This window comes from Alternaria postmessia (assembly GCF_024291825.1).
Source record: "Alternaria postmessia strain BMP 2775 chromosome Unknown scaffold_17, whole genome shotgun sequence".
In the NCBI taxonomy this organism is placed as follows: domain Eukaryota; kingdom Fungi; phylum Ascomycota; class Dothideomycetes; order Pleosporales; family Pleosporaceae; genus Alternaria; species Alternaria postmessia.
This window is the reverse complement of record NW_026260090.1, coordinates 339,613-365,704: the sequence shown is the minus strand read 5'-3', so window position 1 is coordinate 365,704 and position 26,092 is coordinate 339,613. Positions and strand designations below refer to the sequence as shown.

General features: G+C 53.0%; 10 protein-coding genes across 10 annotated transcripts; 4 read left to right on the top strand and 6 right to left on the bottom strand.

Moving 5' to 3' along the window:
• Positions 1-1,957: 1,957 nt before the first annotated feature.
• On the bottom strand, positions 1,958-3,964 carry J4E82_003908 (uncharacterized protein; the record flags this gene model as incomplete). The annotated part of the gene is made up of 2 exons (XM_051730191.1): positions 1,958-3,095; positions 3,195-3,964. The coding sequence occupies 2 exons, from the start codon at positions 3,962-3,964 to the stop codon at positions 1,958-1,960; spliced, it is 1,908 nt and encodes a 635-aa protein (XP_051590159.1).
• A 3,266-nt stretch (positions 3,965-7,230) lies between these two features.
• On the bottom strand, positions 7,231-8,883 carry J4E82_003907 (uncharacterized protein; the record flags this gene model as incomplete). The annotated part of the gene is made up of 2 exons (XM_051730190.1): positions 7,231-8,727; positions 8,833-8,883. 2 exons carry the CDS (start codon positions 8,881-8,883, stop codon positions 7,231-7,233), a joined length of 1,548 nt encoding a protein of 515 aa, XP_051590158.1.
• Positions 8,884-9,348: 465 nt separating this feature from the next.
• Positions 9,349-10,665, top strand: J4E82_003906 (uncharacterized protein; the record flags this gene model as incomplete). The annotated part of the gene is made up of 1 exon (XM_051730189.1): positions 9,349-10,665. The coding sequence occupies one exon, from the start codon at positions 9,349-9,351 to the stop codon at positions 10,663-10,665; it is 1,317 nt and encodes a 438-aa protein (XP_051590157.1).
• Positions 10,666-11,407: 742 nt separating this feature from the next.
• On the top strand, positions 11,408-13,252 carry J4E82_003905 (uncharacterized protein; the record flags this gene model as incomplete). The annotated part of the gene is made up of 2 exons (XM_051730188.1): positions 11,408-12,391; positions 12,440-13,252. 2 exons carry the CDS (start codon positions 11,408-11,410, stop codon positions 13,250-13,252), a joined length of 1,797 nt encoding a protein of 598 aa, XP_051590156.1.
• Positions 13,253-14,073: 821 nt separating this feature from the next.
• On the bottom strand, positions 14,074-15,750 carry J4E82_003904 (uncharacterized protein; the record flags this gene model as incomplete). The annotated part of the gene is made up of 1 exon (XM_051730187.1): positions 14,074-15,750. One exon carries the CDS (start codon positions 15,748-15,750, stop codon positions 14,074-14,076), a length of 1,677 nt encoding a protein of 558 aa, XP_051590155.1.
• Positions 15,751-16,061: 311 nt separating this feature from the next.
• On the top strand, positions 16,062-16,856 carry J4E82_003903 (uncharacterized protein; the record flags this gene model as incomplete). The annotated part of the gene is made up of 2 exons (XM_051730186.1): positions 16,062-16,557; positions 16,612-16,856. The coding sequence occupies 2 exons, from the start codon at positions 16,062-16,064 to the stop codon at positions 16,854-16,856; spliced, it is 741 nt and encodes a 246-aa protein (XP_051590154.1).
• A 648-nt stretch (positions 16,857-17,504) lies between these two features.
• Positions 17,505-18,120, top strand: J4E82_003902 (uncharacterized protein; the record flags this gene model as incomplete). The annotated part of the gene is made up of 2 exons (XM_051730185.1): positions 17,505-17,905; positions 17,964-18,120. 2 exons carry the CDS (start codon positions 17,505-17,507, stop codon positions 18,118-18,120), a joined length of 558 nt encoding a protein of 185 aa, XP_051590153.1.
• A 1,087-nt stretch (positions 18,121-19,207) lies between these two features.
• On the bottom strand, positions 19,208-21,126 carry J4E82_003901 (uncharacterized protein; the record flags this gene model as incomplete). The annotated part of the gene is made up of 2 exons (XM_051730184.1): positions 19,208-20,854; positions 20,902-21,126. The coding sequence occupies 2 exons, from the start codon at positions 21,124-21,126 to the stop codon at positions 19,208-19,210; spliced, it is 1,872 nt and encodes a 623-aa protein (XP_051590152.1).
• A 983-nt stretch (positions 21,127-22,109) lies between these two features.
• J4E82_003900 (uncharacterized protein) lies at positions 22,110-23,576 on the bottom strand (the record flags this gene model as incomplete). The annotated part of the gene is made up of 1 exon (XM_051730183.1): positions 22,110-23,576. The coding sequence occupies one exon, from the start codon at positions 23,574-23,576 to the stop codon at positions 22,110-22,112; it is 1,467 nt and encodes a 488-aa protein (XP_051590151.1).
• Positions 23,577-24,482: 906 nt separating this feature from the next.
• J4E82_003899 (uncharacterized protein) lies at positions 24,483-25,564 on the bottom strand (the record flags this gene model as incomplete). The annotated part of the gene is made up of 3 exons (XM_051730182.1): positions 24,483-25,283; positions 25,336-25,433; positions 25,486-25,564. The coding sequence occupies 3 exons, from the start codon at positions 25,562-25,564 to the stop codon at positions 24,483-24,485; spliced, it is 978 nt and encodes a 325-aa protein (XP_051590150.1).
• Between the last annotated feature and the right edge of the window lie 528 nt (positions 25,565-26,092).

The window sequence follows — 26,092 nt, the reverse complement described above, 5'->3', positions numbered from 1 at the left end:
CAAGCTTAGTGATGGTGTGTGTATCTCATCTTTGTGTGACAGTCAAGACATCGTCCCTCTGATAACCCTCTTTTCGATCAGATCGTCTCTCCTAATGTCCATAAGCAGCACATCGTATGGGCACGATTGTACGGCTAGTAGCCATGTGGTACTAAGCCACTCACATCACTCTTCCCTTCCGACAGTGTACCCTGATTCTCATAACAGGCGGTCCGAATATGAATCATCCATCATCCGCATTCTCTGCTGCATTAGTCCCTCATCCATCATGTTTCACCATAGCTGCAATCCACCTGCACCCAGATCCTGCATACGTGGGGCTGAGCCACCTTTCTTGCTGCGATTGATGACGAATGTTGTCTTACGCCCCACTGAGTGGACTGTGGGCCGATAACTTGCATTTGCATGTTGCAGAAATGCTGGACCCTGTGGTAAATCGGACGATAGGCGTGCTTTCCATCCGGGCCTCACCTTGTAGGACCGGAGTGGGGGATGTGCGTGTTGTAGTTTTTTGTTCTGCGCGAAGGAAGGCTGTGAATAGGTGGCTTGCGCTGGCTCGTTACCAGAATATACCCGCGTGTTCACTAAGCAACTTGAATGGCTGTGCAGTCATGGACACATAAGCGATATGTTATGCACAACGCGGATCAAATGTGAAGGATGCGAAACCCGCTCATAGCGCGTGTGTCTTCCATTGTGGAAGGGTAATCCTTTCATTGACGCTTCGCGCGATGCGAGGTACGCGACAATCAGCCGCACCGTGGGTCTCTGACGGAAAAGCCGCAAGTGGAGAGCTGGGACATGCAGAGGATGCATCACCACAAGTGGGCGCGGGCTGGCGTTGTCAGATGCAAGAGTCTCGAACATGGCAATCAGTGGCGAAGACACAAAGTCAGGATCATTCAAGGGAAGCGATGTAAGCGCTGAAGGAAGGCAATCCGATAGCATTACTTGACTCGTTCGCAACTTCTCTTCGCCCAATAGAACGGCGATAAACACTAAGTACAAGTGACTTTGTTCCCGGTCCATGCCAACCAATCGAGCCTTGCCAGACAAGGCTCTGTGACAAAGGGTCGCAGAAACGGCCGCGCTCAGTGACGCGACAAGGGAAAAACGTGAAAAGCTGGTATCTCAAAAACATCGCGGACGGGAAAGTCCGGAAAGGGGGTATTACGAAAGGTTGTAGCGTGAGCGGTTATCGTGAGAAGGCGTAAAGGTCGTAGTAAAAGTTATGTTAGTCGTAAGAGGAGAGCAGGAAGGGGAAGGAGAAGGGGAAAGCAATCGTCTCTTTCAGCAGTAAAACCAAAAACTTGATCATCATCGTCCTCCTCGCTCAGATACCAGAAACAAGAATGCTGTCAATCTGTCTCGCTCTCATGCCATCATATACAATCGTCGGATACATGTCCCATGTCCTTCGTTTCGATCTCTCTCAATATCTCGTGGTAACGTGAAAGGAAATATCCAACGCTCGCTACGCTTCGCAGTAAATACAAAAGATGATGCCAACCGCAAATGTGTTGCTCGCTAAACCAGTCTGATGCCAAAGGAGAAAACCACAATACAAAAGAAACAAGAGCAAAAAGGTAAATAGGTCAAGTCGTGAACCAGGTCTCGACATGGAAGGAAAACAGCCGCCATGTTATGCTCAAGCGAAGTAGGGTACCTGGTGAGGTTGGCCCGAAATTCGACGTTGCCGTCCCATATTGTAGAAGACTGGCAAGCAGCCAGAGCTGTGGTAGAAAGGAAAAGGGCGGTGCTCATCATGAGCGCTCAAAGGAGAAACGCGCAGGAAGAACAAGGATTCCAGCCGGACCGTGATGCAACTTGTGTCCCTACAAGCACCCCTTGTGTAGGGGTGCGAAGAAGTGAAGCGCTATGCTGATAACCGACGAATGCAACTTGGGAAACTACAAAGGAGAGGTGGTGGTTGGTAACGATAGTGGTGGTGTGCTACTTAGCACTCGACTTTGGTGCCGTCGGATGTACTGGGTCGCGACATGGCAGCAGACTCTTCGACGATGCGCTTGAACTCGTGAACGACCTCGGGGGCGATCTTGTCCCAGAGCAGACTGCGAGTGTAGATCTCGGCAGCAGAGTCACCCTTGCTTTGCTCACGCATGGCGGCGAGGGTCTCGGCAAGGTTGCGACGATGCGAAGGCTGAGAGCCAGGGGACAGGGGATCGCTGAGGTCATCGCTGGTCATGCTGTAGCGCGAGCGAGTAAAGTCGAGAGAGGTCATGCTGTTGTACTGGTCGGGCGTGATGGAGAACAGCTGCTCGTGCTCTTGCTCCTTAGTGGGTCCAGTGAGATGAGAGTGCAGTTGGTCAAGATGCGAGCCAGAGATACCAGCGAGTTCAGAGCCAGACATGGTTGTCTTTGGCCAAGCCATGCCAGAAGGCGTAGGCTCGAGACCAGTGACGTGGCTGGCAATGAGACCTTGCTCGCCCATGGCAGATGACACACCGGCATCCTTGAAGATGCTGTCGAGAACGGTAGCGGAAGCGGCACGGACCTCGTCAGGCATGCGAGGAATGGGAGGCTGAGCGCTACCGGACTTGCTTGCGACAAAGGCACCGCAGAGTAGGAGCATAAGCAGGAGACCAGAAGCGACGGGCTTGTCCTCGTCCTTGTTGCGGGACACAAGAGAAAGTTCTTGGTTCTGCTGGGGAGTGGCCTGGTCGTCGGAAGCGAAGTCGTTGACGAAGATGTAGTTGTCCCAGTCACTGTTGCCCATGTTGAGGTTGTCCATCTCAGAGGCAAAGTCGGTGAAGGTAGAGCTAGGTGCAGCAGCCATGCCGTTGCTAGTAGCAGCCTCGAGGCGTTCAGTAAGGACAGAGACCTTCTTGCGAAGCTCGCCGGTTTCAAGAGTGTGGTTGCGCACAAGCTCCTCCTTGTCGAACTGGAGCTGGTTGACCATGTGGTGCATCTCCATGGACTCGCGGTGCCAGTTCTCCTTCTCAGCAACAAGAGCGTCGTACTCGATGCGCATGGCAGCAAAGTCATCTTGCATCTGGCAGATCTTCTCCATCCACTGCTTCTTCTCCTCTTCAAGCTCCTCGGTGTGCTTCTTCTTTCGTTGCCGGGAGTCGAGACTACGATGATGTTAGCTGATGAACAGGGAGAGGAGAGACCAAAAGGTAGATTGGACCAAACGTGGAGCGTGGAGCCAAGAACCAAATGGGAGTACGTACGCGGCCTGCCTGTTGCGGAGGAGTCGTTTTTGCTGCTTGAGCTCCTTGAGGTCTTCCTCGTTGGTGCAGCTCTGGATGAGGTTGTCGATGTTGACGAGGGTGCGCTCAGCCGGGATGTCGAAGCGGGCGTTCTTCTTCCGGATGCCACCATCACGACGTGGGGAAAAGGAGCGGGGAGGGGTGTTGGGCCTCATTCGCTTGGGTCCGGGTCGTGCGTCCATCTCCTGCTGGTTGAAGGCCATCCAGTCGGAGTGGGTGTGGGGCGACATGGGTTGCTCTGGGGCAGAGGGGAAGACGGCGCTTGGTCGGACATTCTGGTGCACGGGGAGTCCGTGGAAGGGCATCTGCTGCTGCTCGACAAAGGGTGCAGCTCCAAAGTCACCTGGGCCGAAGGGGTTCAGCGGCTTGGGGGCTGTGGGCGTCCTGGAACCAGAGTTGTCGGTCACGGGCCATGACTGCTGGCCGTAGGTAGCAGCTTGGTTGGGTGGTAACCGGGCGAAGGGGTTGTTGCTTTGCTCGGTAAAGAAAGGGTTGTTGCCGTTGGTGTTGACAACAGAGCTGGTGGCAGTGCGGTCGACGAATTGGCCATTTGAAAAGTCCTCCCAGATGGAAGTGTCGGGTGAGAAGATGCCCTGGGTGCTGGTGGTGGGCGACATGAGGACGGGCGTGTCCAGGATGCTAGAGTCGAGAGTGGCGTTGTCGTCAAAGGAAAAGGCGGAAGGTTTCCTGTCGAGAGAGTTCAGTGTCGAATTTGGTCTGTGAAAATCCATGTGATGTGCGTTGTTGGAGTATTGATGGTCCATGGCGGGCCTATGTATCAAAGTACCGGTGTAGGCGCGGGACTGGCGGTGTGGATTGCTCTTTTCGGTAAAGGTGATCGCAGGATGTCCCCAGCGATTGTACTCAACTTCAGCTTTAGATATGTGAAGAACGGGGCAGAAGACGGGCAGCAGAGGCGATGCGCGTCTGAATAGCGAGCGATGTAAAATAGCGGCTCAGTGAGGGTCAGGGTGGTGGACGGTAAAGGTGGGAGAGGGGGCTTAAAGCATGGTGGTAGGCTTCGGGCGGGGTGTGCAGGAAGAAGCAGGCTTGTAGGAGACGACCGGGGTCACGCTTCCGTGGGATGCATCTGGGCACGAAACAGTGCCAGGCCCTGCTGATAGGACGCCCCAATAGCGTCGGGTATTGATGCATCATTCCAGCACTCTTCCCAGCAGCGACTGGCTGGGGTTGTCCTGTCACGCCCGCCATGGGCCCATTCACCCTCCGCACTGATTACCCAGTGTTTGCCCTGGGGCCGTCGCTGCATTGCATGTCGCTGGCTGGTCGGCAGCCGTCTGCCAGAGTGATGCTCTGCCGCCGTTTGTCGCCCGCCCGCTGTCACCCATGTGTATTTCTGGATTCACGGGGCATGCGAATCTGCCATGTCTGTCCTGTCAAGCCAGACACGGCTCTCCGTGTCAAACCAGACATGAGCGCTTGGTACGACAGCTCGGCTGCTGCTCCCGTGCCGCCCCGTGCTTCTGCTGCTGCGCTTCTGCAATGCTGCTGCTCTATCGATACGTAGAGCATGACTGGCTAGTCTGCGCGGGCCGGCCCATATACTGCCATTATTCCACCGGACTGCATCGCGATTCGCCTATACCCTCCTCGGCCGCGCGCCGTGAAAACTCTGCTCGAAAGAGTCAAGATGCAATGCGCGCTTGTCGAAAAATGCCCTCCCGCAACTCTGGGAATTGTTGTTTCGGAATGGTAGCGGCGCATATCGCGACCTTCTGGCGTAATCATCATCATGAGTACTGTCTGCTGAGTACGACGCGGCCCGCCTTAGCCCCGGCCTTTGCTCACTACACTACACACCCCGACCATCATCACAACCACCGCCGACCACTCGTAGCCCGGCACTTGCTCATCACCCGACTCTGATCTCATTTCCCATTTTTGCAGCCCGCCTTCGTTTCCTGAGCAAGGTGAGCCCTCTTGGCCGCCTAGACGGTCTTCATCATGGTGTCATCTGTCCAAGTTCCGGCTCGCTCTGGCGTCCGCGAGTCATCTCACCGCTCCCTGCCCGCACCATGCTTCCCTGTCTATTTTGGCTTTTTGACTACCGTTCCTGTACTTGCGTGCCCGCCCTCGTTATCGTGACCAGTTACCTCGTGCAAGGTACCAAGCGGCCGCCGCTCCGTCTGGCTGGGCTATGGCTCGACTCTGTCGGCGTGCTCATCAAGAGGCAAACACAGCAGCCACAGCCTACCGTCCTGTGCCACCCTCGAGATCCCACTATCCCATCTTACCGAAGGCCTGGAAACTCTCCAGAATTTCCCCGTCCGTCATTGGTCGCTTTTTGGTAATCGCTCTCATGCTTGCTTGTTGCCGCTTTCTCCCATTTCCGCCGAGCAACATCAGACGGTTTGTATCAAGTCTCGCATGACAGCCATAGTAGGCAAAGTATCAAGCTGCCAAATGTCCATCTCCACTGCAATCACCATCTTTGCGCCGTAATACAGCCTCGCTATGGCGGTTTGTGCACCCTGCCCGCGCTGTGCAACGCGTACTGCGGCTACTAAGACATACATCCCTAAGCAAAACTCTACACTTCGCGTCACACCAAGTGAGCGCGCCGTCTTTCGGAAATGGCAACGCGTCACTCTTCCTGTTGACAAGCTAAGCCATCCCGCCGACGCGCAGTACTGCTTCCGGATCGACCGTCGCTGTTGATCCTCTCTACTCCGTGTTATGGCGCGTACTGTGGCACGCGTAACTCGGGGCCAGGGACTGCATACTAGACCAAATGCAATGCTCCACTTATTGTACTCGGATGCTTCCGACTTCTCTACCCTGAGACGAAGGCTTCATATTGACCGGAAACTATTACCGATGCTGATGCATGAGAATCAAACAGACATGATGAGAAACACGATGGAGCCCAATCTCTAGGGCGCATGGCATAAAGGGCCCTAAATTGACGTCGACTAATTGTGGCTGCCAAAAAGGTGAGGCTGTAGCGGTGAAAGGCCCACTCTCCGCATCCGCGCATGGGCCATAACCACTAGAAATCGCCGTCATAGTTATTCTTGTCTGTAGAAAATGTCCACGATCGTTGACGTCTTGGCACCATGCACTGTGTTTTGTTGTTTGAAACCATGAGTCACTCGTCTTTCTCCGCACTCGGCCGTTGCATGGGTGGTGAGGGAAATCACCAAAAGCTCAGAGCGCCGGCCGATGACGGCAAGCGCATGGAAGGCGGTGGAACACCTAGAATTCGAGACCATTGTATCTTCGCTCTGTCGTGGTGGATCTGAAAAACCTGAAACACTTCGCGGGAGCGGTTACACTTCCCGAAGTCCAGTCGGTGGTCCATTATCAAACTAGTCAGTCGGCCGATGTCTAAGAGCAGTCCATCGCAGGTCCTGTCTCGATGTCGATCATCTTGCGGTGAGGAAGAAACATTCTTGAATGTTCTGATCATTGCGGTGAGAGGAGATGCTGCCTTGCTTCGACTTGGATGTGTTTTGGAATTATGGGTAGAGCTGGGTAGAGAAGGTGACGCGATGCCATACTACAGACGGAAGGGTAGCAACATGTCTCCTCTTGTCCGACAAATGCCGAGCGGTCTTCCGTAGTCTCGCGATGATGAGTAGATCACCACTGCGTAAGCCGGGTCGCGTGGTTTTGAGGTATCGGTCCTGTCAAGCGCGCGCGGAGACGGGCAAGGAGCGGTGAGTCTCGAAACTGAAGAAAAGCAGCGAGTGAACATGTAAAGGAGGTTGGAATGAAGTTGAAGGATGACGTTGCACACTCCTAGTTGCGCAACGCACTGTGTATTGGTAGCTCCACGCGCTCGGGAGTACTGGGTATCTCGTTTTGAAGCTATGGACATTCTGTGTTCAACATCGGCGTTCAGGTAGAAAGGGCTAGCACTGACCTTTGTGATTCCATTCAAACTCATGGCCATCGCTCCCCTTGCTTTTATCGCATGCTTGCGGCTGTCGCCGTCAAACATCATGAGCCATAGCGTGGTATGTCAATTCTGGTCTCATATTCCTCCGTTATCGTCTCTAGCCCACAGTTTCACAGTGCGATCTTTACCGCCACTGACGATCCAAGACGCGTCGCTCGTCACATCGGTACTGAAGACAGGGCCAGAGTGACCTTGGAGTGTTTTGCAGTGCGCCCAGTCGTCTGCTGAGAAGATCTGAACGTTTTTGTCAAATCCAGAAGAGATGACAAAGGTAGAAGCTTTTTTTGGTATGAGTTCCCCTTGGCTGTTCTCCTGCAGCGGCACTCCGCTGGCTGGTCCATCCGTACCCTTGAACCATCGTAGGTCGGTGACACCTCCAGTGTTGGCCGCAATTGAGTTTGTCTCTCTCATCGCGCGGACGTCCCAGCACTTCATGAAACCATCTCCTGAACCAGAGAGTAGGCGATGACCATCCGTTGCCCAGTCCAGGCCGTAGATGGGCTTGATGTGGCTCTCCAGCATGTAAATAACACGGCCTGTGCGCACATCCCACACGCGGCCGATACTGTCGAGACCTGCACTTGCAACCAAGGACCCATCGCCGTTGAAGCTCACGGTATAGACTTCCTTGGAATGACCCTCCTGCATGAGGAGCTCTTGTCCGGTGTTGACGTCCCAGAGTCGCCATGTCGTGTCATCGGAAGCTGAGGCCAAGTACCGTCCACAGGGATGGAACGCTACTCTACAGACGCGATCGGTGTGACCTTGGAGAGTGCGAAGGGGCTTGTCGTCGTCTAGTGACCAAAGCTGGATCTTGCCGCCTGCTCCACCAGAAGCGAAATTCACGCTAGAGGTCGAGACGTTGCTGCCCTCAAGTGTCGCGCCTGGCATCCAATCTATGCCAGTTGCGCGCTCCGTATGCCCACCGCGATAGGCTTTCTTCTGTTCCAAACTAGGGATTTCCAGGAGCGCAACTTTTCCACCCCAGGTACCGTATGCGACATACTTGCCGTTGGGTGAGACGCGCACAATACTGACTGGGCGATCTGCGGTTTGCGACCCATAGAGCTCAAAGCCCTTCAGCCGGTCCTTGATGGTGTTGCGGAACTCGACGTGGGTTTTCAGCGGGATGGTAGCTTCGCGACGCTGGTATGCGACGCGCTCCTTTGCGCGGGGTAAAGAGTATTTGGCCATGTCGCGCCGGGCGTCGAGTAGTGATTGTGTGCCTTGTGTATAGAACTCTTCTTGCTCGTCACCAGGCGCCTCGTCTGCATCTTGCATATCCACATCTGCCGCATCCTCACCCAATGCTTCGGCTGCTTCTGCAAGCAGAGCTCGAAGTCGGTCGCGTCGCTCCGAAGGCCCTTCGCCAAACAAGGTGATAGGCTCGCCTCGCGAGCGCAGCTTTGCCTTGACGTCGCGGTCGGCGGTCGGTACGATGAGTTGCGCTGCTCGTCGTTTGCGGTCGAAATCCTCCATGAGGGAATGGGCCGACGCGTTTCCTCCACCGGGCATGGCATGATCGCGGTCAAGGGGCACGCTGGAGAGGTCAATACCCTCCATCGCATCGTCCTACATGCCTGGGTTAGCTCGAATGCGAAGACAAGCTTGCAAGGTAGCTGCGAAGCACGTGAAGCTCCTCGGCCAGTCTCTCGCCGCAAGTCACTGGGTACGTACCGCGCCATTCTCCTCCTCCACATAAGCCTGTCGCGCCGGGTGCATGCTCATCTTGACTGCTTGTCCCGCCGTGGGCAAGGTTGCTGATGCTCGTAGCGAAGTATCTCGAAAAGAAGTTCGGGGCCAGACACGGGTTTAGGCGATAGGGCTGAGTTAGCGTCGGTTATGTCATACTCCGCGTTTGAGACGAAGCGTGAATCACCTGCAGTGTTTGGTCTAGACGAACATGCTCTGCAGGTTAGAGACCAGATTTCAGTAAAACAATGCCAGCTCGTTGTTCCTAGTTTGCTGCTGGGGCTTCCTTCTGCTATTTCCATCTTTTGAGGATGCTTCAAATAATTGTAAGTACCACGGCCTCCAAAAACTAGCCGATCGGCAATGACGACGGCCAATGTGATTTAGTCCCTTTTCATTTCAACATATCTTGTCGCAGAGGTACGGCACCGCCAGCATGCGCTGCTCTCACGCCAACACTCCAACGTACTGACCTTGAATTTCCAGGCTCTGGCTGTGGCCATGTCATTTGCCATTACCAGCGCGGCGGGCCTTGCGCGACTTTCACCTGTGTCGCGACGCGCCTCATCCAGTGCATTTTTGCTGCTTGCTCTCTCCGCCTCGCCATTGGCAGCGTCTGCCTCCTCTAGTCGAACATCAGGCCTTCATCCGCAGCGTATGCCTTCCAACTTCGCACAACCGACCTGCCCGCTGAACAGAGACACTTCCCCGGCCACTGTCGGCTTACGATCCTTTCATTCCACCTCACACAACTGGCGGAGTACACCGCAGTATACCTACCACGTCGCGGCATCCTACTCAGCCAAGCAGGATCGCTTCAATGCGGAGCAAAATCTCTTCACACAACCAGTGCATGACCCCAGCATCAGCAATGAGGATCTGCGCGACTGCAAAGAGTCCATTGACAAGCGGAAACGAGCGAGAAGTGGCCAGGATGCTTTCTTTTTCAGCCAGGTGGGAAACACAAACACCACAACATTTGGTGTAGCGGATGGAGTCGGAGGATGGGTCGAGTCTGGACTGGACCCAGCTGACTTCTCCCATGGCTTGTGCGAGTACATGGCTTGCGCAGCGCGCTCATGGCCACACGGTTTCAACACGACAGCATTACACCCAAAAGACTTGCTCCAGGTTGCGTACGACGAGGTCACAGATGATGACAGCATTGAGGGTGGTGGTAGCACCGCATGTCTGGCTGTTGCAGAACCGGACGGCAACGTCGAGGTAGCCAACCTAGGAGATTCAGGATTCATGCACCTGGGATTGAACGCAGTACGACATTTCACGCAGCCACAGACGCACGCATTCAATACCCCGTATCAGCTTTCCAAAACTCCCCAACGTATGCTAGTGCAAATGGCTGTATTTGGAGGCCCATCCACACTTTCGGACCTACCCAAGGAGTCGAGTATAACGCACCACAAAGTACGCCATGGCGATGTCCTCGTCTTCGCAACTGATGGTGTGTGGGACAACCTGAGCCCTCAGGATGCGCTCGGTATCGTTAGTCGTCACATGGTCGATCTGGGTGCTTGGGTAGAGAAAGATGGCACCATTGAAGTCGGACAAGACCTAGCGAAGCTGGTACAGGCCGACTCAGCTCGGAAGGCCGACAGCTCATCCCTCCAAGCCAAAGTGGCGGTTGCAATCGCGAAAGAGGCCAAAGTAACAGGGCTGAACACTCGTCGAGATGGACCGTTCGCTAAAGAGGTGCAAAGGTACTACCCTGGGGAGAACTGGCATGGCGGCAAACCGGATGACATTGCTGCCGTGGTAGCTGTTGTACTAGAGGATGCACCTCAGCGAGCAAAATTGTGATTGAATGCATTAGACCTCTGTTGTTTGGCTGCATGGGTAGGCGATGGCGTTTCGGAGAAGACTCACGCTTGGGATCGGAGGCGTATCTGCGCATAGAACTATGGTTTGGTAATCCTGTTGGCCATTTGCATGCTTGGTGGAGGTTATGAATCTGGAAAAGTAGACAGAAACGCTAGAAAACAATATACCTGAATACGACCGTTGCATACCGTCTCCCATGTACATTTAGAGATGAGAGCACACCACGAGTACAGTCAGACTACGATGTTCAGCCGTTGTATTAGGGTTGAGCGAAACTCATCATTGCGACGAAAGCGGATGAGTCTGAGTAGTCTTTAGCAACGTGTTTATCAGGTTGTGATAGGGTCTTTCCAACAGTGAAAACACTGGAACGCAGGATACATTGAACCCTAGACTACGCTGCAACGTCAAAGCTCAGACAAGCAACACAGATCACACGCTCAAGCTAGTGATGGTTTGGCGGACAAGGCTTTTTGACGTCAAGGTGTAGCTCGGCTGTTTGTTTGTCGCCGTTACCTCAGCAACGCGACCCACGCGAGTCTCAGAATCGCGCGCTACCCAAGTATTGATGAACGCCAACTTCACCCCATCCTTACCACGAAACAGAACGCCTACCTTCCGGATGTATGCGCAACTAACCCACAGCCAACAATCGCTATCCACGTAACCCGGCGAGAACATATATAGGAACGCGCCTCCACAATCTCGACGCGACATTGGAATGGCTACCGTTTCGCCCACGCCCTCATATGGGGGTCGCATGCGTGCGCACTCCTCGATACGACCCAGGAGAGACTCTCCACTGTCGGTGTTGGGGCAATCACAGGGCTTCTCAGCGGATGCGCCCATGATGCAGAACATCAACATTGGCGACAGCTCCGACGACGAGATACCGCAACCTATGAAGCTTAGCGCTTTGACAACTGCACTACTTGCGCAAGGGAGTGATGTCGACTCGCCTGAGAAAAGGAAACCAAAGCTGAAGATCTCGCGCAATGCATCTCCTGGCTCCAACACACCAGTGCAAGATACCGTCACACCTGCACCAAGTTTGCGAATAAAGAGAGTACCATTACGGGGTGCGCCCATGAGGAGATTTCGGAGGACACCTCAGAGCGAAGAAGAGCACCATCCCTCTCAAGACCAAGAAAACATGCCCATCTCAGCAGTCAAGGCGCAGCCTGAGAACGTGCCCGATTCTGTCCTGAAGGTTACCGGCTCTGTCATGAAGGTGGCAGAGGATCGCCACATGCAACCACCTCCAGAGCACCAGTCACCCATACAACGATCATCGCAGCAGCAAGAGAAACAAAGGCCACTCCAGGCGCTCGACGCGAACACACCGCGAAGACCAGCACCTCCACCTCCCCCGAAGATGTCAGTGCTGGAGACGGCGACCACTGCGGCCGGAGCGGCGACAACAAAGACGAGGGAGAGAAAGAAGAGGAGCACATTATCCGTCAACGGGAAGCATTACTCCCAAATGGACAGGATCGGACGAGGAGGCAGTTCGGCTGTTTACCGTGTCATGGCAGAGAATTTCAAGCTATTGGCACTGAAGAGAGTCAAGCTTGAAGATGCAGACGAGGCCACCGTGCGAGGCTTCAAGGGCGAGATCGACCTGCTCCAGAAGCTCAAGAACGTTGATCGCGTTGTGAGACTATACGATTGGGAGGTGGACGAGCAACGGCAGGTGCTCAGTGTGGTATGTATACTCTGAGAGAAGGCAAAGCACAACACTAACATCTACCAGCTCATGGAACTCGGAGAATCGGATCTCGCACGCATAATACGGATGAAACTCGACCCGGCCGATGGCGATGGCAAACTAGACCTGAGCTTTACACGTTACTACTGGAAGGAAATGCTCGAATGCGTCGGAGCAGTTCACGATCACGACATTGTCCACTCAGATCTCAAACCCGCAAACTTCCTCCTTACCTCGGGCCGCTTAAAGCTCATCGATTTCGGCATTGCAAACGCCATCGAAGTTGACCACACCGTAAACGTGCACCGGGATTCACACATTGGGACTCCAAACTACATGTCACCAGAATCGCTCGAAGACTCCGCTGGCGGCGCCCGAGGCCTCTTGTCTAACGGCAACGGCTCCAAAGACATGGCTTTAGGGAAACCTTCTGACGTTTGGAGTCTTGGCTGTATCCTCTATCAAATGGTCTACGGCCGTCCTCCTTTCGCACACATTACAAACCAGATGGCGCGTGTCCTCGCCATCGTCAATCGCGACTACAAGATCGAAATCCCCGATCTCGGTGTCGGTGATGTTCGTGTCCCTCCTGGTCTCAAAGCGACACTTCGTCGCTGCTTGCAACGCGACGCCTCGCGTCGACCAAACGTCGCTCAACTCTTGGACGAAAGAGATCCTTTTCTGTACCCCGATGGCGGCGATGACCTCAGGATACCGCAGGAGTTGCTCGGTCAGATCATTCAAAGAGTCGCGGATCGGTTTAGGGATCCGAACAAAAGCCCTCCTACTGATGATGAGATTCGTCAGTATCCCGCAAGTTTTTACGAGAAGATCAGACAGTTACTGGAGAGTGACTGATCTTTTCTTTGTTGTTTAACTATGTGGTTATTCTTGATGCTCCGTTTTGAGTATCAGCATTTTCTGTTCTTGGACAGCAACGCTTTGTTCTCCTTGTTCTGTTTTTTCACTATCATGATAACTTGGCGCTGGGTTTCCATCTCGAAAGGTTTCTTCGTTGTTGCATCTGCCTGCTTTTGGCTACCTTCTTATTACCCCCTCTCTTTGCGCGTTCAAGCGTCGCATTCTCCCAAAAGGCGTCCCATTTGTTAGCATAGGCGCTTTGTATTTTGGCTCTGGCACGAACCTGTAAATGGCTTTTACGAATGGCGGTCTAACTCTAGTCGCACACGGTTTCCTTGTTTTGTATATACCCGTTTTGGAGATGCTGAGAAATCAACTCCGTTAATCGTTCATCTGAACACTTGATCATGCTGATGTGATTGTGATCTCTAACAGTTTACGAAAGACGCTGGCTGATTAACTATGATTCTGCATGATGCACTTTTGATGCTGCAAGACTTTTGCATGAACATGACAGTCGTAATCTGGTTCCCACACTGTAGAAGGCTCTTCCAGAATTGCTGGGTACATGTACTTGCGAGTGGTTGTATATAGCTAGGTAAAGTGCCTTGGTTTGAACACATGCTACAATTGTAGAAACAGTAGTTGAAATAGAGAATAATCGATAAAGAACCATAACCGCTGCATTGCTAGTCCCCAGAACGCCACATGAATGCTCTACATCCCGTAAGAACGCCATCGCAATGCTACCGTCTCTGTTGAAACATACTACCCAAACTTCATGACCCAAGAAGACCGAAGTCTAGGAGGAGGTCCGTTTATTCATCCGCCTCCTCATTTCCGAGCTGCTTACGCTTGATTGCAAGATCGGCCTTCTGCTTATCGATCTGGGTTTGCACACGCTTCTTGAAGAGGACGTTGGTCTGCCTGTCGCGCGCTTCTGTGCTCTGAACAATAGCCCTCTCCAACTCTGCAATCTCACCCCGGAGTTGCTCTTGACGTTGCTCTTCAGCCGCCGCGGCTTCATCCACCTCATCGACGTCTTCATCAGAATCTGCATCGTCATCGTCATCATCGTCGTCTGCAGATGTCGCTGCTGCTGGAGTAGAAGCCGCAGTCTCAGTTTCGACGACGTTGCCGTTATGGCCCAGAGCGTGCATAGCGACATCGTGAGCGGTCGTAGGAGTGTCGACCTGTTCAACTTGCACATTGTTGTTACCAGCGAGCAAGGCGTTGAGCTGATCATTGTCGCCCTGGAACTCAACCTCGTCATCCATGAGTCCTTCAGCAAGCATCTGCTCCAGTTGGTCGGCATCCATTTCCTCCACTTGGGTAGCATTTGCCATCTCTTCATCGTCATCGACCTCCTCTTCAGAACTTGACTCCTCTGAGCTTTCTGCCTCACTATCTACCATCTCGTACTTTGTTGACACTGCAGTCGCATCATTCTCTATTAGTCGATTCAACTGCGCCTCGGCTCGCTCAACATCAATGTATGATTTGCGAGGGCGGAAACGCCGTTTGCGAGCCCACTTCATGGGTGGTGTCAGACCATGGGGAAACCGATGGGTGTCTGGAGAGATATAGGAAGGAAGCGGGAACTTCCTAGCTTCGTCCTCGTTCTTAACCTCGTCCAAAACTAGTAACATCTGGCATACGTCTGCGGTCTTGACCCAATCCTTCTTGTTCCAACTCTTCAGCGACTCTATGACTGCGGGGAGCTCGACCATGGTCGCAGCGTACATGCGGTTCTGTATAGTGAGCATGGCTCGCCGACCCTCGCGGTCGAAGAATCGGAAGTGTACGCCGGGCCCTCCCTGCGATACGCTCTTGCCGATAGTCTTCTCCTCGATGGACTTGCGCAGAAGATCGCAGTCTGGGCCGGGCTTCATGCGCAGCACAAACTGCGATTCGATCGCTGGGTCGGGTTCCGCCTCCTCTGCTTCACTGTCATAACCGACACCGTATGGTCTGACTGGCGGCTTTCCCGCACCTTTGACCTTGAGGATAGCAGTACTGGGTCTCGCCGAGCCCATGGCTCCCTTCGGTTTGATGGAGAGTTTGATAGATTGAGTGCGATTGTGCGACTTGATGGGCTGTGGTGGAGGTTGTTCGACCGCGGTGTAGTCGTCCTCGTCGTCGGTATCGTTAGCCATGGCGAGGCTCTTCGCGGTAGGCTTCGGTTTGCGCTTGGCGGCGGGTGAATCGAAATCATCGCCGCCGTCTTCGCGTGCTCTCTTCTTGGGTCCAGGCTTTCCCGGGGGAATGACATTACCGCTTTCGTCGAGTTTGGGCTTCTTGGTGTACTTGCGCTTCACTTTGGCCTCGCCATTCTGGCTATCCGCAGGCTCACCGGCCGCGGGGGCTGCGGGCTTCAACTTGATCTTAAGGCCTCCTGGTTTTGCGGAAACGGGTGTAGGCGCGTCGGACGGGGGAGGTTCTGAGGGCGGCGCATCGCTGGGAGCGGCGTTCGGGTTCTTGAGTTTGAGCTTCATCTTGGACGACGACACGTAGGGACTTGTTGTTCACGACGGCGATGTTCGAGTACGCGCGTGTGAGCGCGACATTTGCGAGAGTGCGCGGTGGTGTGGAAGCTGGAGTAGGTGAGTCGGAGTCGTTCACATTCCATGGGTGCTCGGTCTTGGCAGCCGCCATGGTGAAGGGCCAAAGCTTTCCCATCGCGTCCCTTCACCTTCCCTACACTCTACTGCGCCGAAACAATACCACAATGCGCCTGCTGTTTCCACCGTAACAGCACGACACCCACCGGACCTCTGCATCTCACCTCACTCACGTGAATGCAAGCATGTCCCAGAACGACCTCTTTCTTAACTTGCTGCGGCCCGCCGTCCTCCATATTCTACGCGCGACGGGCTTCCAGCATGGCAAACCTTCGGCTGTCGACACCATTGTAGACTTCACAGCCCGATACTTATCACTACTGGCAGAACGAACAGCCTACAATGCCTTTTCAAATCACAACGACCTCACGCCAGACGTTAGTGATGTGCGCATGGCGATGCAGGACTGCGCCCTCCTCGTGCCGACCATGACAGCAGGGGAAGAGCTATGGAAAGAGATACTGCGCAAACCCCTCGATGAGTACAACGAAGAGACGGGTGCCCGCGAGAACGAGGCAGCTCGGCGCGACGCCAAGGATACAGCAGACGTGACCGAATTCATCGAATGGGTCAAGGGCGATCAGAACAAAGAGATTAGGCGCATAGCAGGCATCTACAAGCCCGTAGCGACGAACCCAACGGAGCAGTTGGATCAGGAAGAAATGGAGGACTATTTGAATAGTATGTCTGAATACCGCGTATCACGGCTGCAGGTCCACTAACAGCTTTTCCCAGCCCTCATGAAGAAACACAGCAAGACCGGCGTCGAATCACGCTTCCAAGGCACTGTTCTTGGAGTTCCAGCCGAGCCTAAGACCATCAAAATCGAAGGGGGAGGCGCGGAATCGATAGAGGAGTGGAATCGCAGAACCCGGGAGAGAGCCGCCAAAGCAGCAGAGTCGAAACGGGAGAGCCGCGAGACGACAAATCACGTCGAGACCAGAGAGCCCTCGGAAGACGTGGTTATGGAAACGGAGTGATACCTGGTTGTCCATCATACAAGCATAGCGAAGGCGTTTGGGCACGAATCATTTTTACGGCGTTATGAAATATCAGGGCTGTTGGGCAGCGGGCTTTGTAGCTCACAGGGTGCTTCGCGTCATTTCGCAATTTGAGCTCGTGTGCTCAGGTACCACACGGCCACGGCCCATCAAACTTAAAGCGCATCTATCTCCAACATATATCACATCACATCCAAAACTCTGGTACCAGCATTCTGTCACTTCCTGCGAACCATAAGCAAGTGAGTCTGGGATGGCTGAGTGAAGTGTACGGGCCTTATCACACTGGTATTTCCAGCACGCAGGCTTTGGGACCGATCACGCACTTAGTCCTCCCGCACTGATACCGATTACTACAATCAAGGACTAAAACGCGGCCCAGACGTTTGTTTTCCGCGTTCTCACATGACGGGAGCGCGCGCGGGTGGGGCAAGAATGAATGACGGGCCCACCCCGCAGACGTCATAGTAATGGCAGATAGCCAAAACAATGTCCTCCAAGCTTCAGCTTGAATTCCCGTATAGAAACCCAATTACACCCTGTCTTCAATCTCACATTCTGTCTGATTCCATTGCAGATTGATATTTCACTTACACATCCACCATAACCACATATACCAATCCCAACATGTCCGGTCTCGATCCTAAAGGCCCCTCGCAGCCTTCCCTAGACCAAGCCTACACCACACCTGGCAACCCAGCGCAAAAAGACCCAAAAGAGCAAGTCCAAACAGAATTCAACGCCGCCGACAACTCAGCCAGTGTTGACCAACGTATCCCCACCAAACAAGCTACCGATGCCGAAGGACTACGGAACGCAAAGTTCGAGGAAGGCATGGGTGTACACGGCGCACCAGCGGGTGAAGAGAGAAAAGGTCTGGGTCATGAAGATGTAGGAAGGCATAAGGAGCTAGACGGACAACAAATGGCTGCACCAGGTGAGGGACGCGTTGCGGATGCAGTAGCTAAGGGAGGAAAGGGTATGGGTGGTGGTGGAGAACAGCCTGATTTGGCGAGTGACTTGGACAGGTAGACACTCCTGCTCTGGACTGAGTTACATTGGAAAATCATACTAACGATTGAACAGGAAGAAGGCCGAGCAGGCTGAAGCAAGAGATGCTATCAAACAGTCAAAGGGTGAGGCGACACAAGTTGGCGGCGCATTGGGTCAGACTGGTGGACCCGCAAACCCCGTCGACAACTCGAGTCAGGGCGGTGGTAACTACCCCAACTCTAGCTACTAGGCCTTTCTTGTCAAAGGTCGGGCACAGGCTATATCTCGACATATGTGGGCCATCGGATGATTGTCAAAGCATAAAGTTAAGGACTCAACAAACGGTTGGTCTTGATATAGACAGCGAAAGCGACAACAGCAAGAGCATCCTATGCAGACCTATGTTGTTTTGTCAACAATGCACACGTGCGCTTATCAATCTAGCGGTGTTCCCACTTTACAGATTCTTTCTTGATCAGATCCACCATCACATATGTACATCTACTTTCCGAACATAGACTCTCTTCCAACTTACGCAAAACAGCTCTGTGGAGTCTACATGCGTGATTCATTGAGTATATACATCTAATATTGAATTGCGTCCATGCACTCAGAGGACCCCAGCATGTCTCGTAATGGGCATATTGCGCCTGCGGGGCGATGTCTGGGTGAAGTGGATATCAGAAATGACATGTCTTGGTACGGAACATCTAGTAAGACGGGGTATCTATTGTGCTATGTTGTGCATATGCATATAATAATCGTTAAAGGAAAGAAAGGGGATGCGTGAAGTACTGACTAGCGCAGCAACGCACAACGATCGTGATGTGATCCGATGTGGGCAAGTATCACGCGGTTGGTGAGTATGCAAAGATATGCGAGGATGGGTGCATTGTCGATGGCAGAGGCGTCAAGGGTCTTGTCAAACGTCACAGTCAATCATGCGTGTAGATTTTAGTTATTCTATATTTTACTTTCTTCGAAGCCCGGTAGCAGAAGCCACACACAGGCATTAATGGTATGATAACGACATCGATGCATGATGCAAACGTCTATCTCCCTAGCAGCACGGCTTCGCGGAGTGCTCCCTCTTTCTCTATCAGCTAAATAAAGCAACGCTGCAAGCAACCTCGATCATATACGACGCGAGCGTGAGAAAAATGTACGAAAACGCCACGATGCGGACCTACCACAGCCGCTCCATAGGAAGACGAGCTGGTGGTCTCAGGCATCAAACTCCAAAGACAAAAAGCAAAGCCCAAGCCCAACGTTATATACATCAGCGGCTCAAGGAGCCAAGGAGAAAGAGGATGAGAAGGAGGCAGAAGAAGAAGTGCCTACATGGGAGGACCCATGTACGCGTCGAACTGGAAGTTACTCATGTCGGTCGAGACAGGGAGATTGGGGTCGAAGAAGGCAGTGTTGTCGAAGACCATAGGCTCACTCGCATGCATACTCATACCATAGTCCATGTTAAACTGGGTTGAGTCTACAGGGACTTGGTTGATCATCTGTACTGGCATGGGCATGGGGACCTGCATAGGCAGAGGTTGCTGTGACGCGGGGTAGGCGGCAGCCGCGGCGGGGACAGCAGTATTGTCAATCTCATAAGAGGGAGCGTCGAAGGAGTTGTCGATCTGCTCGGCCGCATCATTGTCGGATTGGCTCTCTGGCGATTGCGGGGTGGGCTTGTTGTCGACTTCCACCTCTTTGATCCAGTTTTGCTTGAGATACTCCATAGGAGGGTGGTCTCCGCCACCAATGCCACCACGCTTCTCGTCGTTCTTGCCCTTCCTGCCCCTCTTGCGGGGATGGAAGTGCGCACGTCGAAGGTGAGCGGCAGCGTTGTAGTACGCGCCGTACACCTTCTTGTTACGGCAGTGCTTACAATTGGCAAGGAACTTCTTGTCGGCTGAAGAGTCGACGCAGATGTAGCCCTTCCTGCGTGAGGCATGGGCACGAGCAATGTGACGGTCAAGCTCATGAGTGCCACGGAACCCATCGGGTCGCTCGTTGCAGAAATTACACTTGATCTTTGGATGTTGAGGGCGCACGTACGGTGTCTTTGACAGAACACCGACAGTCTTAGAGGAACCATCCTCAGACCTTATCCTTGTCATCTGAGCATTGGATGACGCAGACTCGGTCTTATCATTGTTGTCGATCGCCTTCGGAGCAATCTTGCGAGACGCAGCTTGCGCAACGATCTCGCGTTCGCGTTGCGATTGACGAGAGCTATTCAATGAAGATGCAGAGATCTCGCTCGAATAACCCTCGCTTGATGAAGCTGAAGTCGACCTCCGCATATCCTCCGCCAGGCACGACTGATCGTTGTCGGAAGAGGCAAGTGTAGCACTTGCAGGAATAGATGAAGAAAGGAAAGCTTCACTGGAGGAGCCAGTGAAGTTGAGAAAATGAGAACCATCAGCGGACTCGCTGATGGGCTTTGATGCGACGTTAAAGGAAAAAGGAAAAGACCCATCCTCTGGGAGGATGGGCATACATGAAGAATTTGACTGGTTGCGCGACATGGAAATGTTATCAAAAAACAAAGGGTTGTAACTACCCTGACGACTCATGTTACTAGATTGAGTAACAGGAGTCATCAGAGCTGTTGACGGCGTGCTGGGTGAAGAGACATCCGAAGACGAACTCCACTGCAGGTTTGGTGTCAGTTGCAACTGTTGTGAATGCTGGGGGGTGGGGAGGGATGAGTTGTCTGGCTGGATGCAGCTGTTGACGTAGTCGCCAACGCTGTACTCAGCGATGCTATTGTAAGCAGTCTCTGGCACCGACTGGAGAGTCGGCTGTCTTCGCATTGAAGAGTCAGAGTAGAGCGTGTAGTCGGTATTTTGCTCTTGGGGCATTGACTGCCAGTCAGAGTACGTAGTGTTTGAGCGCTGGAGACCGCTGGCCATGGCCGAGTCTGAGCGGTTCATGACAGGAGCCGAGCGGGTACGGTCCATGGACTCGAAGCCGGTAGTCTGGTGTGGGTTAGATGAGGGACGAGCAGACCAAAGGTAGTCCATACTGGGAGCTGAGTCATGTCTGACGCGTTGAAGGCCATTGAGCGTGGTACCTCGTGGGCCATGGAAGGTTGTGAGGTTTGGCAGGCGGCCTGGAACCAGGCGCGGTTCAGCTCCTCGTGCGAGAGATGTGCGTTGCTCAGGCAGAAGTTGCGCTTGGCCTGTTCGAGGAAGTCGACGTAGGTATTACTACTACTACTGCTACTGCTATTCGAAAGAGTCGAGGCCATGACGTCTGAGGGGTAGTGGGATGGCGCGGCAGGAGAAAAAAAAATAGTGGTAGCGGTTGGTAGCGGTGTAAGAAGCAAGCTGCACGAGGGACGGTGATCAGCAACAACGGCCAAAGCAAGAGATCGTCTGTGCAGGAAGATCTTACGGTGGTGATGGGCGGTGATTGTCAAGAAAGAGGCAGATTGGGGTCTCTGAGGATAGCGAGGCGATGAATAAGTGAGAGTGCGGGTTGAGAAGGGGAGCATGTGCTTTTAGCACCACCTCAGAGCATGGGGGACGAGCGATGCGCTGGCTCGTGTCGGAGAGCGTCTGACGACTGCGGCCCGCGCTGAGCGGTGGACAGAGGGCCAAGCTGGGCTCAGAAGGGCCATCCTCGTTGGCGATCGCTGGCCATGGTCTGATGTGTTATTGGGCCAAAGGGGCCGGCCGCAATTTTCATTCGCTGCCTCACTTCTGACGCACGGAAACCAATGAGCCGACCCTGGCTGCTCGATCCTGGGGTCTACCCAGTGCGACCCTATCGTGAACCCACACTCGGTGAAGGACCACCAGGTTTCATGCGTGCTTTCGCATTTGGCAAACTGTGCTGTCAGTGGCAGCGGCGTAGCCCACACATCTTTTCTCTGGCGTCGCGCCAATCACCCTGTTAATCCCAATCCGTCTGCCGCACGGCTGAATCGCCAGCCATCAGTCGTCATCGCTCAAGGGCACGCGAATCGCGGAAACGGCGGATCGCCGTCAGTTTTCTCGACTCCGTTAGCCATGTCAGCAATTGAAGAGTCCAGGCTCAATGATCGTCTCCCATACTGGCAACCGCCAGCCCATGTGTCGTGAACTACCCGTTAGGGTTGGTGTCCTCATCGCGATTTACACCTTGGCAGAGCATCACCCCCAGGTACCTAGGTACCCCAGCCTGAATCGCGTTACGCGGCTCATTTCCCGTAAGGTTTGATTGATTCAATCTATGCTGTTGCTAACTTGGTCACCAACTTTCCATCTGTTGTCCCCAAGTCGCAGGGGACTTGAGGAAGGCTGCGCCAGGAAGGCCTGGTGACAGCAGTCCTCTCAGCCTGCTGCGCTTACGTTTCTCTGGTGGATGCATCGAAACCGTAGATGACGCGGACGAGAACTTGGACTTCAGGCCCTCTTCCTGGGGAGGACTCTGTGCGACACCATGGCATATTGGCCCTGTCTCCTCCACGCTACAAACGCTTGCCTTGCGCGTGGCCATGTCCTGCATCCCTTCATCCATGTCGTCGCTCATGATTAGACTTTCTCGTAACCAGTACTGGTCAAAGGTGACTTCAGTAACATTCCCAACCACACCGAATTCCTCGAAAAACATGACTATGCCATCCAGCCCAACGGTATCCGATATTCGCCTTCCTGGTGAGTCTAGCTTGGGGTCAAACGTAAATGGATCAAGCGTTGCTACAGAGTCTCTACGGAGCTTAGCTGGATGCGCCGCCAGCATAATCGCCCCGGGTAGATAAACTCTCCGCCTTTCAGCCGCGTCAACGTCTCCATAGTTGTGCTTGCGCTTTAGCGTACGGCGGCCTTCTACGTTTGCCCGTGCGGACGAGGGCGAGTGGGTTTTTTGATGAATAATGGTTTTGACCGACTTGACTGATTTCCGACCCCACGAGCGAGATGAGTGTGGACTACCTAAAGTTTCACTTGTCGCAAGCTGGTTTGGTATCGCGTAACATTCTCGTGGTGTTGACAGCATCGAGCTTGGTGAGGTAGGTAATTTCTTTGACTCAAAGTCCGCCAGAGCTGTGTTTAACGTCCTAAGCTGCTTCTGTTTCAAGGTTTCTTGTACTCGTGCTTTATCGGAGAGAGATCCGGGATCATGCCTCATTTCAGACAAGATGGTGGCCTCATCACCCTGGCATGGTGGTTTGGGTAGTGCCTTGCGCGGTCCCAATCGCTCGTTGCTAGAGGCTTCTCTGATATCCAAACAGTTCGCGAACCTATCACACGGCCTCGGTTTCCCTCTCCTGATCGTTTTCGTATAGGTCAGCCTTGCACTGATCGCTCGTCGCGGTTCTAGTGCTGGCGCAATCAATGCTTCGAAGACGCCTGGAGGTGCTGTCTGTGACTTCTTCCGTAATCGAGGTTGATCTGTGACATTGACTTTGTTGCTGAAGCTTCTCCTCCACAGTCTAAGGTTATCTTTGAGCGGCGGCGACGCCATTCTAATCGTTGGTGTTTCTGGTGACTCTGGTTGCCCGTGCGAAGGTGGTGATCTCGGAGGTGTTCGTAGTTGCAGTGTGGTATCGTTGTCATCCTCCACTTCATCTTCGGAATTCGAGGCCGAGGAAAACATCATAGTCCAAAGACCATCAAGCATGCTCGTACTGATCTCGCTTGTAGGCCGGCCTGCAAAGTTTGCAGACGGCAGCATTTCGACGGGCATGTCATAGTAATCCTCTGCAGCGTGTTCCATGGTCTAACAAATACAATGGAGAAGTGTAGTGGTGAGTACTCGAATGCACATATGAAGTATGGTAACTGCAGAGCTGCTTAAAGTCTCTCTTTGTTTACCCATGGCTACACTGGTGCTGTTGTTGCACAGACGAACATGCAAATGCATTCCGATATTTTAGTAGACAAAGGAAGCCTTGGAGATATCCGACAGAGGCGAAGCACGAATAGTTACCTAGACAGGAACTACTCTGTCCGCCGACGTCAAGCCATTAATCCCGGATTTGATGAGGATTGCTTACATTGGGTGCAGGTTCGCGGCGTACGACCGTCTTGTATCACCCCTTGCATATGCGCAGTTGCTGAGCCTCACCAGCCCAACCAAACTAAGCTTCAATACTCAAAGCATCTCTAGTTTGTCCATTATCTATTTCCAGATGTCCTGCATACATACGCGCTCATTCTATTCGGATACTCCCGTGGAAGCAGTATGCTGCATGTATCGTGGACATGATCAAAGATCATGGTGCGTTGCTCGCGAGTGACGTTTTGCAGCTCTTTGAGTACTACGCCTTCTCAATGCGTCTATCTCAGATCTTGCTTAGAGGTTCACATGTAGTTTCGATCAGGATGACCCTCTCCGGACCCTCCTCTGATTCGTAAAATATTTCCTAAGAAATTTGTCCTCATCCAAATCAGAATCTCGAGATGTCCGGATTGTGTACCAAGGAAACACACCATGGCAGTTTTGGACACGTATACGCTTTATCGAACGAATAATTCGTTCAACAATACGAAGATCGAGTATTGAAAACATGTATTTATACAGCTTGTTCCGCTCATTTATGTATTACTGCCAATCTTTGGCACCAGATATGCTTGCCATCAAAATTTAACTTTTTCCAACCCCAATGTTGCCATACCCAACTTACAAGTTAGGAGTCTCTTCCCTCTCACCGATGACGTTCAAGAAAGCAGTGTGCACATGTTCAGTCAAGTCGCTGGCTTGTAGCGACCTGCCCTTCTCCTTGAATGCAAGCTTCGAGCACTCCCTGGTAATGCATGATCCACCATATGCTGCAAGAGCAAGTGTCTCACTCCTCGACATCTCGGTTCCGATATCCCAGATCTTGTCGTGGTATGCTTTCCTGTATGCCAACAAGGTCGCCAAACTGCCGGTAAGAGTATCACCTTGGCCACCAGAGCGCTTTAGACCACCCTCACCCTCGGATACGAGTGTGTGCGAGCCATTGGATATGTAGTCCTTGGAGCCCTTCTGAATAATGGTGACGCCGCCAAAAGCCTTTGACAATTTGGCGCAGAGCTCTGAAGGATCGCCTTCATTGACATCTACACCCTTAGCCTTGGCTAGCCTTCCGAACTCAACAACGTTGGGTGTGAGTATACACTCGGTGCAGCCATCCACAAGCTCCGGTCTTGTCTGCGCAAGGTAGAGACCGTCTGCGTCCAGCACGAACGGAATGCCTTGTTTCCTTGCCTCCTGGATAACCTGTGCGCAGGTGTTTTGCATGAGCTCATCACGACCAAGGCCGGGACCAATGACGATAACATGTAGGCGTGATAGCATGCTAACGACTTCTGAGGTGATGCTCTCTGCGCTTTCGGTCTTGGCGAGGTTCTTCGATTGACGCATGTATGGATGCACCATGAGGTTGGGAGAGTAAGTCTTGATCACCGCACCGGCACCGGGTTCGCAGATTACGTGAGACTGCAGGAAGTTGAGCAAGTTGTTTGTTGTAAAGATATATGTGTATTCTTACCATGTCACAACCTAGCTTTGCGGATGCCATAGCAGAGAAGTAGGGCGCGCCAGTGTAGTCTTCACTACCGCCGATAACAGCTACGCGACCCAATTGACCTGTATAAGCAAGTTAGACTCTTTTTCGTTGACTATTGTCACATGTCCGTACCCTTGTGGAAGCTTTCAAGCATGGGCGGTACCATGTTGTAGACCTTCTTGAGGAGGTCTTTCCTAGTTGCGCTGGCCATCTTGATATTGTTTGAGGGACTGGTTGCTATATTGAGCGTGGTTTTGTCAAGTGTTTATAATTCGTGAGTGTTGTTGAATGCTGTGATGAGCTTTCCGGGTCTTTGGTTTTGTTATGGAGCTCAACGCGAAGAGTACGTCATAATGATAGCGGGGCCATGATGGGGCTGCTCCACGCGATGCGCGCCACAGGATGCGATGATGTAGACGCGTGGAGAACAGAGATAGGAGAAATCATGAAATAAAGTCAATGCGAAGTACGATAGCGAGGTGATGGTAAGGTATTTTCAATTGTTTTCGATTGCTAAAACAGTCTTTTACTCCGCCGCACCTACACTCATCTTCGAAAACCCATGAAAGAAGGCGCATTTCCCAAATGTAAGCCCGTGTCTCCTTGTCAGACCCCACTAATCATGCTATTCCAGCATTATATATACACATACGGCAAAATCGCTCAAAACATGGAAGCTGGTGCTCGCCGGTCGACGCACTTCGCTCAGGCCTGCCCAGACAACCCAGCGAACCCCGTT